At 46.6% G+C, this 13,938-nt stretch overlaps 1 protein-coding gene across 1 annotated transcript in view; it reads right to left on the bottom strand.

The window, feature by feature from the left end:
• Positions 1-13,249, bottom strand: part of LOC140492538 (multifunctional procollagen lysine hydroxylase and glycosyltransferase LH3-like) — a 79,535-nt gene extending 66,286 nt beyond the window's left edge. Inside the window, exon 1 of the mRNA XM_072591477.1 lies at positions 13,064-13,249. Coding sequence (XP_072447578.1) covers positions 13,064-13,175 — 112 coding nt within the window. The 5' untranslated portion in view covers positions 13,176-13,249. The remainder of the gene's footprint in view (positions 1-13,063) is intronic.
• Positions 13,250-13,938: the final 689 nt, after the last annotated feature.

Here is a 13,938-nt window from a genome sequence, read left to right as displayed (position 1 = left end):
GCCTGCTCCTATGGTGTCATCAGAGCATAAAGGCCTCTTCCTGAGGACCCAACATTACAGATGCCAGTTTCAGACAGTCCAATGAGCTCCATCTGATATCAAGAAATGGCTGAAGGCACTAGATACTACAAAGCTATGAGGCCGTAACAACATTCTAGCAGAACAAAAGAACTCCTGAGAGGTTTCTTTTCCATAGAACCTGCCACACCACTAGCCAAGCCACACCAGATGAGGGGAAAAAAACTGAGTTGTGATACAGCCCATCCAGTATGGCTCACTTGTGGCTTGTCTTCCACGAACCGACTTTGTCTCAAATCCCTTAGTCCCTTTGGTGGACAAAACCCTCATTCATTCCTGATGAAGAGCTCATGCTTGAAACATCAACTCTCCTGCTCCTCAGACGCTGCCTGATCTGCTGTGCTTTTCCAGTACCCATACTCTTCGCCTCTGATCTCCAGCATCTGCAGTCCTCACTTTTTCCTAGTTAATTAAAACCCTTTCAAACTCAGATTTAGAATTCACAGTTGATTTGCATCAATTGCTGAAAGAAAGTTTCAACTTCTCCCATCCTTTGTGTGTAGAAGTGTTCCTTAGTTCTACTCCCAGACTCGCCAACCAGTGGGAATAGTTCCTCTCCATTTATTACATCTGTTCCTCTTCATATCATGAGAGCTTTGATCAAGTCACCTCTTGACCTAACTTCCAGGGAACACAACCCTGGTTTTCTGATTCTCCTCACACAATTTGACACAATGCTATCTACCTGGCAATGTGGAAAGTGGCCCGTGTACATTACGTCCACAAAAAGAACAAGTCCAACCGGCCAATTATTGCCCCGTCAGTCTATTCTTGATCGCCAGTAAAATTATGGATGGAACTGTGGACAGTACTATCCAGCAGCACTTACTCAGCAACATCCTGTTCATTGACACTTACTTGGAATTTCACCAGTCACCTCATTACAGTCTTGGTCTGAAATAGACAGAAGAGCTAAACTCCAGACATAAAGAGAAAGGTAACTTCTGTTGATATCGAGGCAGCATTTGACTAACATCTCACAGTCAGAAAACCATTGGAGTTAATGTGAATGAGGGAAAAAGTTCTCCACTCTCTGGAATCATACCTAGCACAAAGGAAGGTGGTGAAGGTTGCTGGAGGTCAATCGGTTCAGTTGCAGGACATCACCAAAGCATTTCCCCAGGATAGCACTGTAGACCCAACTGCTTCCAGCTACTTCATCAATCAACTTCCCTCCATCACTAGGTCAGCAATAGGGATGCTCGCAGATATTTACACAATGTTCAGCATAATTTTGATTGCTCAAATCCTGAAGAAATACACGACTAAATGCAGCAAGACCTAAAATCCAGGCTTGGCTTGATAAGTGGCAAATAACACCTGCACCGCGCAAGTGCCAGGCAATTACCATCTCCAACAACATGGAACCTAACTATCTGTCCTTACCATTGCTGAAACTCCCACTATCAATATCCTGGGAATTACAGTTGACTAGAAGGGGAAGATGTGGTGTAATGGTAATGTCACTAGGCTAGCAATCCAGTTGTCTACTAGCTGTAGAGGTCAATGCTCTGCAGACAATGGATTCAAATGGCAGGACAACTGCAGAATTTCAATTCAATTAATAAATCTGGGATACAAGACCAGTGTCAGAAATGGTGATCGTGACAACCATCATCAATTCTTGTAAAAACCACCCTTCTGGTTTACTAAGGTCTTTGAGGGAAGGATATCTGTCGTTCTTAGCCGGTCTGGCCAAGATGTGACTCCAGACGCACAGTGATGCAGTTGACTTTTAACTGCCCTTTGAAATGGCCAAGGAGGCCACTCATTCAAAGTCAATTAGGAATAGGCAACAAATATTGGCTTTGCTATGGAAACCGTGTTAAGGGCACTTAAGGGCAACATGGTGGCTCAGTGGTTCGCACTGCTGCCTCACAATGCCATGGACCAGAGTTCGATTCCCACCTCGGGCGACTGTCTGTGTGGAGTTTGAACATTCTCCCGCGTCTGCGTGGGTTTCCTCAGTGTGCTCCGGTTTTCTCCCACAATCCAAAGGTAAACTGGCCATGCTAAATTACCCATAGAGTTAGGTGTATTAGTCAGGGGTAAATATAGGGTAGGGGAATGGGTCTGCGTGGGTTACTCTTCGGAGGGTCGGTGTGGACTTGTTGGGCCGAAGGGCCTGTTTCCATACTGTCTGGAATCTTAAAGAAAAACCCAGATCACAGGAAGAAGAAGCTGAACTTAACCAGTCATATACACATTGCAGCTTCAAAAGTAGGTCAGAGGCTAGGAATTCTGTGGTGATAACTCACTTCCTGACTCCCCATAAACTGTCCACCATCTATGAAGTATGAAAAAGAGTGTGATGGAATAGCCCCACATTTGCCCAGGTGAGTGCGGCTCTAACAATGCTCAAGAAGCTGCATCTCAATCCCTGCATCTCCCATGGCTAATCCACCTAACCTACACATCCGGGACAAAGCAGCTTCCTTCAACATTCATTTCCTCCGTTATCAACTCCACAACAGGCAATGCAGCAACCTGCCAAGATTCCTTCAACAGAAACTTCTGAAGCCATGATCTCTGCCACCTAGAAAGGCGAGGGCGGCAAATATATGGTGACACCACCCCCTGCAAGTTCCCCGCTGAGCCAGACACAATCCTGACGTGGAAATACATCGTCATTCCTTCAGTGTCACTGGGTCAAAATCCTGAAACACCCCCTCCCTGGAGCAATATGAATGCATCAACAGCACTTGGACTGCAGTGGCTCAAGAAGGCAGCTCGCTCCCATCTTCTCCAGGGCAATCATAGATGGACAATAAATGCCGGCCGCACCAGCCACACCCACATTCTGGCTTTTGAAAAAAGGCAGCAAACCAAGTGCCCCATCTACTCCCTTGGTCAGAGCTAAAAGATCCCCTTGCTCACTATTGGAAGATTGGCAGAAGGGTAGAGGGCATCAATTTCAGGGGTGCAGCAAAAGGACAAAGACAACACGTGGAACTTATTTTCAAACGCAGTATGTGGTTAAGATCTGGAATACGTTGCCTGAGAAGGCAAGTTGATTTGAGGCTTGCAGAGGTGAACTGTATAATTATCTGAAGAAATAACATGCAGGGCGACAGGGGAGAAGGCAAGGGAGTACTGCCTATTGAACGTCTGTGGTAGAGAGCTGGGAAAGGAATAATGGGCCAAATGGTCTTGTTCAGTACTGGTTCTGCGATTCTAACAGGGTGCTGTCACCTGTGTCAATGACCAAAAGGCATCCCTTAATCAAAATCAATACAAATAAAGCAGGTGGTCAGGTGATCCACCAGACTGCTCTTGTGGGAGCTTGCTGTGCACAAATTCCATATTGCTGCACCAGGCACAACTCTTGGGAAAACACAAGAGGGAATCAGCTGCACTGGGAGCAAGGAAAAGGCCATCATTTCATCTGGGAAACCTGAGCTGACTGGAGGACGTGAGGAAAATATTGCCCCTCAGGTACTGAACAATCACAGTCTGTCACTTGACACCCCACCCCCCCACTGATGATCATCTATACAGCAACAGGCTTGAACACGTTTTATACTCAGTCACATTCTCAAAATGTACTTATTATGAGTGAGATCCAAATGAGAAAACACATTCACATTTCAAGCAACGATCACTCCTGGGGCAGATACAGCATAGGGTTAGATACAGGGCAAAGCTACCTCTACACGATCCCCAGCAAACACTCTTCAGAACAGGCTCAGAACAGGATTAGATGCAGAATAAAGCCTCCTCTATTCTTTTAAACTTTGAAAAAAGCTGCCATGACACTATCATGGAATCTCTACTGTGTGGAGGCAGGCCATTCGGCCCAACAGGTCCACACTGACCCTCTGAGAAGCATTCCACCCAGACCCAATCCCTGCATCTCCCATGGCTAATCCACCTAACCTATACATCCCTGGACACTATGGGCAATTTAGCATGCCTAATCCACGTGATCGGCACATCTTTGGACTGTGGGAGGAAACCAGAGCACAATGAGGAAGCCCACCCAGACAAGGGGAAAATGTGCAAGTTCCACACAGTCACCCAAGGATGGAATTTAACCCAGGTCCCTGGCCGTGAGGCAGCAGTGTTAACCATTTAGCCACTGTGCCACCCCATCAAATGCTAGGACAGGGACAGTATATGGGGTTAGATACACAGTAAAATGCCTCTACACTGTCCCCATCAAACACTCTCAGGACAGGGACAGCATGTGGTTAGATAGAGAGTAAAACTCTCCCTAAAGTAGTCCCCCATACCCGCGGAGAAAACTTTCCAAGACCTACCACAGAAGCATGAAGCTGCAGATAAAAGCAAACCCATTCACTTAAATGGGAAACATACCTTCAGGGCAACCTCCTGGTCCCTATAATATGTTTGGGCCATGGTAAACTGCAGATAACTGAAATCGCCGTAACCAGACCCATGGATACAGCAGTCACCCTGTATCTCTTTAAACTGAAAGTAAAATCTCGACACCATCCCCATCAATTGTCTGGACAGGTACAGTTTGGGGTTAGATACAAAGTAAAGCTCCCTTGATACTGTCCCCCTCAAATACTCTCAATACCAGGACAGCACAGTTAGATACGAAACAAAGTTCCCTCTACACTGCTCTCATCAAACACTCCCAGGACAGGTACAGAACAGGGTTAGATCACACTGCTTTCCTTGACAGCGTTTGCTGGAATCAGTACTAAACTCAATGACATAGTTTTTTCCGACGGAGCAGTTCATTTACAGCACAAGGCTCCACTAGAAAAATTGGATAGGCTGGACCTCTTTCTTTTGGATCAGAGGAGCATTAATAGAGGGTGATTTAATAGAGGGGTGGAATGGAATGATTGGGAAGGATTGTTTTTCCTGTACTTAGGGGCATAGATTGAGGGTAAGAGTATAGAGTTCCCAAGAGAACTAAAGTGGAAGCTCTTTCAATAGAGGGTGGTGGATTTCTCATTTCCCTTTAAGGATGGTTGAGGCAGAAACTCTCAGCCCATTTAAAAAGAGCTTGGAGTTGCTGCATTTGAAACCGTGTAACCTGCAGTGCTATGGACAAAGGCCTGGGTACAGAGGTTAGATGACATGGCTAGCAGCCTACATGATGTGCTGAATGGCCTCCGCTGTGCTGTGTATTTTTGTGGTTTGGAAGTCACAGATGGGATGATGCCTGTGAAAGGAATACTAGACACGGAACTAAAAAAACATGGTGCTGGAAAAGCACAGCCGGTCAGGCAGCATCCGAGGAGCAGGAGAGTCGCTGTTTCAAGCATAAGCTCTTCATCAGGAATGTGGGGTGGGGCCCAAGAGGAATGAGAGATAAATGGGAAGGCGGGATGGGGGGGGGGGGGTTGTAAGGTAGCTAGGAATGCAATAGGTAGATGAAGGTGGGGGGGGGGGGTGATGGTGATCAGACTGGAGGGTGGAGCGGATAGGTGGGAAGGAAGGAGGACAGGTAGGAGAGGGCTTGCATGTCCTTGGCGGAATGGGAGGGGGAGTTGAAGTGGACTTGTTTGTGTGGGCTTCCTCAGTGTGCTCTGGTTTCCTCCCACAGTCCAAAGATGTGCAGATCATGTGGATTAGATATGCTAAATTGCCCCATAGTGTCCAGGGATGTGTAGGCAAGGTGGATTAGCCATGGGAGATGCAGGAATTGAGTCTGGGTGGGATGCTTCTCGGAGGATCAGTGTGGACCTGTTGGGCCGAATGCCCTGCTTCCATATGTTAGGGATTCCATGACAGTGTCACGGCAGCTTTATTTTCAGTTTAAAAGAGTAGAGGGGGCTTTATCCTGCATCTAATCCTGTACTGGTTCAAGAGGGCAGTGCCGAGTTGGAGAGCTGGAACTGGGATAAGGTGGGGAGGGAGGAGAGATGAGGAAACTGGTGAAATCAACATTGATTCCGTGTGGTTCGAGGGCCCCAAGGCGGAAGATGAGACTCCTCAGTTGTCAGGTGGCTAGGATTTGGTGGTGGAGGCGGCCCAGGACTTGCATATCCTTGGTGGAGTCCACTTCAACTCCCTCTCCCATTCCGCCAAGGACATGCAAGTCCTCTCCTACCTGTCCACCTTCCTTCCCAACTATCCACTCTGATCTATCATCATCACCCCTCCACCTTCATCTATCTATTGCGTTCCCAGCTACCCCACCCCCCTCCCATTTATCTCTCAGCCCCTTCACCCACCATTCCTGATGAAGAGCTTATGCTTGAAACATCTCCTGCTCCTTGGATGCTGCCTCACCAGCTGTGCTTTTCCAGCACCACACTTTTTGATTCTGATCTCCAGCATCTGCAGTCCTCACTTTCTCGTAGACATGGAGCTGTTAGCTCATTGAGGTACTACAATTAGTTCTGAAGATAGCAGAGGGCACAAAGATGAAGATTAAGTAGTGGATAAAGACATAAGCAGATGCAGTTTAATGCAGATATATGTGAGCTTATTGACTTTGGTAGCAAAAACAGGCAGGCAGATTATCATCTGAATGGTGACAGATTGGGAAATGGCAACATGCAACAAGATCTCCAGACACCGGTACACGCAGGTGCATCAAGCAGTGAAGGAGGCAGATAGAATATTGGCTTTCATAATGAGAGGATTTAAGTGCAGGATTAGGGTTGTCATGCTTCAACCGTACAGGGCTTTGGTGAGACCATATCTGGAGTATTGTGTGATCTTCTTATCTGAGGAACGTGTTCTAGCTCAGGTTGTAAGGTTGCTCACTGAGCTGGCAGATTTGTTTTCATACATTTTACCACCATGCTAACTAACGTCATCAGTGCTTCACCAGAGGCCCACTGATGATGTTACCTAGCACAGTGACGAAACATCTGAAAACAAACCTGCCAGCTCAGCGATCAAACTTACAACCTAAATCACAACCTGAGCTACAAATCTTCTCAAAAAAATCACAGATGTTCTTGCTACTGAAGGAATGCAAAGAAGGTTTACCATACTGATTACTGGGATAGTAGGACTCGTGTATGAAGGGTGATTGAATCAGTTAGAACTATATTCATTAGAGTTTAGAAAAATGAGGGGGGAGATCTCACAGAAACTTATAAAACTCTAATAGACAGGATAGATGCAGGGAGGGCATTCCCAATTAGCGGTAAGCCCAGAATGAGGGGGCACAATCTACGGATAACAGATAGGCCTTTTAATGAGGGTGGAGTGAGGGAAGAGTGGTGAGGTAGGCATAGGTGAACACAGAATCGAAGAATGTGGCGTGGATAAGCACAACTGGTCAGGCAGCATCCGAGGAGCAGGAGGGTTGAGGTTTGGAGCATAAGCTCTTCTTCAGGCATGAGGTGGTGGCCCAAGGGGGCTGAGACATAAATGGGAGGGGGGGGTAGGGGCAATAGTAGCTGGGAATGTGATAGGTAGATGAAGGTGGGAGATGAAGGTGATAGGTCGGAGAGGACCTCCCCTCATTCCTGATGAAAAGCTTATACTCAAAACGTCGATTCTCCTGCTTCTTGGCAGCTTCTTGATCTGTTGTGCTTTTCCAGCACCACACTCTTCGATGCTGATCTCCAGCATCTGCAGTCCTCACTTTCTCATAGGTGAACATAGGTAGAGGGTACGACTTGGTTGGTTGATGGGATGAATGAATCCAGTTGGTAGCTGAAGGAAGGGTCAGTCAGAGGAATGGGAAGGCCTGGAAAAGGAGTAGAGGGATGGGAATGGAAGTTGTTTAGAATTGGAGAACTCAATGTTGAGTCCTCCAGGCTGTAGGCTGCCCAGGCTAAAGATGTGTTGTTCCTCCAACTTGATGCCTGATTCGGTGTGGCAATGGAGTGGCTGAGGGGTGAGGCCCCCTCACCTCCATCCAGGGCCCCAAACAGTCCTGTCAGGAGAGAGAGAGGTTCACCTGCCTCTCCTACAACCTAGCTTACTTTGTATCCGGTGCTCCTAATGTGGTCTTCTCTACATCGGTGAGACCAAACGTAAACTCAGGGCACGTTTCGCCAAGCATCTCAGCCAGGTCCACAGGGGCCAACCTGACCTCCCAGTCACCACCCATTTTAATTCTCTCACCAACTCCCTCTCCGACATGACCATACTCGGCCTGCTCCATCGCCACAGCGAATCAGACCGCAAATCGGAGGAACAACACCTCATCTTCTGCCTGGGCAGCCTACAGCCCGGAGAACTCAACATTGAGTTCTCCAATTTCATAAAACCTCCCTTCCCCTTCCCCTCCCTTCCAATTCTCTGACCGACCCTTCCTTCAGCCACTAATCAGATTCATTTCTCCCATCGACCAACCAGGTCGTACCCTCTACCTGTGTTCACCTATCCCTATCTCATCATTCAGCCCCTCTCCCCACCCAAAACCCTCCTTCCCCCCCCCCCTTTATCTGCCATTCCATTACACACACCCTCAGTCCTGAAGAAGGGTTACACCCGAAACATTGACTTCTCAAACTTCTCTGCTGTCTGGCTTGCTGTGCTCTTCCAGCCTCCTGATAATCATACTGAATGCCAGAGCAGTCATGAAAGGTCAAATGATCTATTCATGCTTTTATATTCTGCGTTTCTATTGAATTTCCCTCTGGGTTGGACAGGTTTTTATAATATCCAGTCATGGGATGTGGATGTCACTGGTTGGGCCAGCATTTATCTTCCAAACTGACTTGAAGCAGCCCTCTTCTTAAACTGCTCTAGTCCTTGGGATGTAGTGGTCTTGAGGAGGGAGATCGAGGACTTTGACCCATTGATGCTGAAGAAACAGTGATATATTGTGGTATGGAAGGTGGTATGGAAGGTGGTATGGAAGGTGGAGCATTCTGAAGTATCTGCTGTCCCTGCCCTAGCCAAGGCAGTCACTGCTCCCCTTTTCCTAACTCGTGGCTAGCATTGCTGCATCACAGCGCTAGGGACACAGGTTCAATTCCACCCTCAGTCTGTGTGGAGTTTACACATTCTCCTGGTGTCTGCATGGGTTTCCTCTGGGTGCTCCGGTTTCCTCCCATAATCCAAAGATGCGCAGGCTAGGTGGATCAGCCGTGCTAAATTGCCCATAGTGTCCAGGAATGTGCAGGCTAGGTGGATTAGTCATGGGAAATATAGGGATAGGTTAGGTGGGGTGGGTCTGGGTGGGATGTCTTTGGAGGATCGGTTGGACTTGTTGGGCCGAATGGCCTACTTTCATAGTCGTTCCATCACATATCAAGCAAGCATAGATCTAACCCAGGTGACCTTTGAGCTTTTGACCTAGCATGCCATGTCCTTTAACCCTCAGCTGCCTTGCCTTCTTTATAAGTCCCTCAGGCACCACATTCCACTGCAAGGCAAACAGGGCATTTAAATTGAAAATTGTTCACAACTTCTCACAAAGCAGTCGGTATGACAACAGCTGACTGGAAGGAGTGAGAATAATGTAATTCCTGTCAACCAGGTTTAACCAAAGAAGATAACACATTTTTAAAAAAAATGTAAATGACAGACCGATGTCCCAAAGCACTTCACAGCCAGTGACATCCTTTTGTAAACTCCAATCAGTTGCAATGTAGGAAATGCAGCAGCCAATTTGTGCAAAGTAAGCCCCAGTAAATAACAATACCCAGTCAATCTGATGTTGGTTGAAGTATATATATTGGCGAAAGACATTGTGGGGTTGTTGGTGGGGGGGGGGGGGGGGGATGGGTGGGAGATAATAAAATGTGCACACAAAATTGTTCAGGTTCATTTGAGAGGCCAGTGTCTCAGTTTAACATCTCATCAGAAAGACAGCACCTCCAAAAGTGCAATGCTCCCTTGGCAGTGTTGCTGCAAGAGTCAACATGGAGCGTAAGTTCAAGTCTCAGGTACGGGACCCAAACTGTCAAACTTCTCCCTCAGGACAGGGAGTGCTGGCCCCCACTTAGGAGCTTTTATGGCAACTCAACACGATAATAACTTGGTGCCAACTTCCCCCCTACATTCAAGGTGGGCTTTTTCAGCTTCTGTTGGGAGATATTAAATTCCAGTGTATTATCTTTCAGATTTTGATATAATTGGGGTTACAATTGACCAGACACTCAACTGGACTCACCACAAAAACAATGGCTACAAGAGCAGGTCACAGGTAGGAATACTCATCTCCTCACTCCCTAAGCTTGTCCATCATCTGCAAAGCACAATTCAGGAGCATGATGGAATACTTCCCATTTGCCTGGTTAGAGGCAGCTCCAGCAACACTCAACACGTTTGGTACCACTCAGGACAAAGCAACCCAATGACTGGCACCACATCCACAAACATTCATCCCTCCACTGCTCAATAGCAGCAGTGTGTACAATTTACAAGATGTACTGCAGGAATTCACCAAAGATTCTTAGACTGCATCTCTCAAACCCACAATCACTTCCTTCTGGAAGACCAAGGACAGCAGTTAGGTGGGAACATCACAACCTGCAAGTTCCCCTTCAAGCCACTCACAATTGTGACTTTAAAATATATTGCAGTTGCTTCACTGCCTCTGGGTCAAAACACTGGAATTCCCTCTCGAAGGGCATTGTGAGACAATCTACAGTACTTGAACTGTAGTAATCCACCACCGCCTTTTCAAAGGCAACCAGGGAAAGGCAATAAGTGCTGGCCAGCCAGCAATGCCCACATCCCACGAGTGAATAAAGAAAAAAATTCACACAAGATGCCAAACAAGGCCCTTGGTGAAATGTCTCCCCAAAAGATGGCAGCTCCAATAGGGTAACAACATTCTCTCAGCTCTGACACTCCACGGTGAGGTCATAATATCATGTGAAATAGGAGTATACCATTCAGCCCCTCTAAACTATTTTGCAATTCAATAAGGTCATGATTGATCCATTTGGGCCCTGAACTCCACTTTCCTGTCTGACCAAAGGACCTTCAGGGAAGGAATTCCTCATCTCCATCTTACATCAGAGGCCCTTATTTTGTACCTATACCTCCTAGTTTAAACACCCCTACAAAAGGCAACATCCTCTCAATATTCAGCCTGTAGTGCCCCTTCAGAATTTTATACCAGTACATTCCACTATCACCTTGGACTATTTTTTTGTCCTACAGTCTTCAGAGTGGGGATCTGAAATGCTGTCTGTCCTGGAATGACATTAATCCCCTTGAACGTCATTCAGTTGGAATGATCAGAATGGAGGGCAATTGGAATTATGGATGGCCTTTATTTCAAAGGAATGGAGTACAAAAGTAGGGAAGCTTTGCTAAAACTATTCAAGACAAGAGTCCTGGAATATCGCAAACAGTTTCAGTCCCCTGATCTAATGAAAAGATATGGTATGGACAAACTGTCTGAAGAGGGCAGGTTGAATCGGTCAGGCATGTACACATTGGAATTTAGAAGACTGAGAAGCGATCTTATTGAAACATAAAGATTCTTAGAACTTGGCAGGGTAAATGCAGAAAGGTTATTTCACCTCGAGGGACAGTCTGGGACCAGAGGGCATAATCTTAGAATAAGGAGTCACACATTTCAGACAGAGGTAGGAAAGAATTTCTTCTTTCAGAGGCTAACGAATCTGTGGAATTCTTTACCACTATTGAGGCTAGATCATTAAACATATTCATAGCTGAGATAGACAGATTTTTAGTCAGTAAGGGAATTAAGAATTATGGTGAAAAAGCAGGAAAATAGAGTTGAGAATGATAGATCTAACTGAATGACGCAGCATATTTGATGGGCTGAATAGCCTACCTTTGTCTTATGGAGGTTGATCTCTCTCACTGAAAATGTCAGGGCTTTCCCTCTCAGTGCGAATGTCAGGGGTTTCCCTCCCTCACTCACACAGGGAATGTCGGGATTTTCTCTCTCTTTCCAACTGGAAATGTCAAGATTTTCTTGTCTCTTTCTCTGGGAATGTCAGGATTTTATGTGCATCTCACTCACTGGGAATGTAGGGATTCTCTCTCTCTCTCACTTGGAATATCAAGATTTTCCAAGTTGCTGTTTGATTGGGAAAATCAGTATATTTTCTCTCACTTGGAATGTAAGGATTTTCTCTCACTTGCTGAGAATGTTAAGATTTTTCAAATCTTTCACTCATCGTGAATACTAGGTTTTCCACTGATACCCCAGCCTCAGAGAATATCAGTATTTTGAGTCCCTATCTCAATGGGATACGAACTCGGATTTACCAACTCTCCCTCACTCACTGAAAATGTCAGGATTTTCCAAGTCTCTCTCAATGCAGAAAATATCAAGTTTCACTGAGTGTCTCGCTCACTGGGGATGTCAGGTTTTCCACCCACCTCCTGTCCTGAGAACGTCAGGATTTTGCAAGTCACTCTCTCGCTGGGAATGTTAAGATTTTCTCTCTCAATGAGAATATCAGGATTTTCCAAGCCTCCCTCTCTCACCGGGAACGTCACATTTTCCCTGAGTACCTCTCTTTCATTGGGAGTTTCAGGATTTTTGGAGTCTCCATTTGGGACTGCCAGGATTTCTTCTCTGTCACTGAGAATTTCAGGATTTTATGAGTTTCCATCTACTTGGGAATGTCAGGATTCTCCAAGTCTCTCTCTCACTGGGAATTTCTGGATTTTGGAAGTTATTCTTACTGAAAATGTCAGCATTTCCCATGTCTCTGTCTAATTAGGAATGTTAAGATTTCTCTCTCTCACTAGGAACGTCAGGATGTTCTCCCTCTCTGAGAATGTCATGATTTTCCAGAGTCTCTCTATGTCACTAGAAATATCAAGGCGTTCCATGTCGCGGTCGAACTGGGAGTGTTAAGATTCTCCTACTGAGTATATCAGGATTTTCCGAATCTCTCTTTCACTCACTCACACACACACATTAGGAAAGTCAGGATTTTCCAACTCTCTCTCTCTCACTGAAGTCAGGATTTTGAGTCTCTGTCCAATTGGGAATGTCAGGATTTTCCGAGTTTCTTTCTAAATGGGATTGCCGGGATTTTGCCTCTCTCTCTCTCTCTCTGAGTTGTCAGGATTTTCCGTCTGCCTCCTGGCCTCACTGGGAATGTCAGGATTTCAAGCCCTCCCCCACCACCAACTTTTTTTTCCCCCTTACCTGTGGAGACGGGCTTGGGGCTGGAAGCCGAGACCCAGCTAGGTCCCAGCAGGATACAGAATATTCCCACCAGCAGACCCATCCTTTGGATGTCCCTCGGTACCTTTCCCATCGCCGCTTCCCGTCGCGTCTGCGGTGGTCGCAACTGGCTCGCTACATTGAAAGTGATACACGGACCAATCCGAGCTCACGCTGGGCCCTTGATTGACAGCTCCTTCCCTCCAATCAGAAATGGTATATAGGCGGCGACAACCCCCTCCCGGCCCCTCCTCTCCCCCGCCCCCAAAAGTACTTTTCCAAATAAAAGTTTAGGGGAGAAGAAGTGGGCAATCATTTATTCAGTCCACGCTGCCACGTCTGCAGAAAGTTGGCAACCAGTCTGAAAGAGGGAAGGAGCTAAGGGTAGGGAATATGAGAGGAGGAGGAGGTGGGTGAAGGAGAGCGAACAAAGGGAGAGGAAAAGATGCAAGAGTAAGGAGAGAACTTTTAGGTTAGATCACTTATAGTGTGGAAACAGGCCCTTCGCTCCAACGAGTCCACAGCGACCGGCAACCCACTCCCCTACATTTACCCCTTCACCTAACACTATGGGACAATTTAGCGTGGCCAATTCACCCTAACCTGCACATTTATGGACTGTGGGAGGAAACCGGAGCAAACCCACGCAGACACGGGGGAAGAATGTGCAAACTCCACACAGACAGTCGCCTGAGGCTGGAATTGAACCCGGGTCTCTGGCTGTGCTAACCACTGTGTCACAGCGCTGTCCACAAAGAGAGAGGTTGGAGGAGAGTGAGAAAGGAAAAACAGATACAACTAAGGAGCGAAGGGACTCAGTTCATAACATCTGCACAGACAAGATTCCAGAAAACTAG

The sequence above is a fragment of the Chiloscyllium punctatum genome, chromosome 21 (assembly GCF_047496795.1).
Source record: "Chiloscyllium punctatum isolate Juve2018m chromosome 21, sChiPun1.3, whole genome shotgun sequence".
Lineage (NCBI taxonomy): Eukaryota > Metazoa > Chordata > Chondrichthyes > Orectolobiformes > Hemiscylliidae > Chiloscyllium > Chiloscyllium punctatum.
Note: the sequence above shows the minus strand (reverse complement) of the source record. Positions and strands in the feature narration are given on the sequence as shown.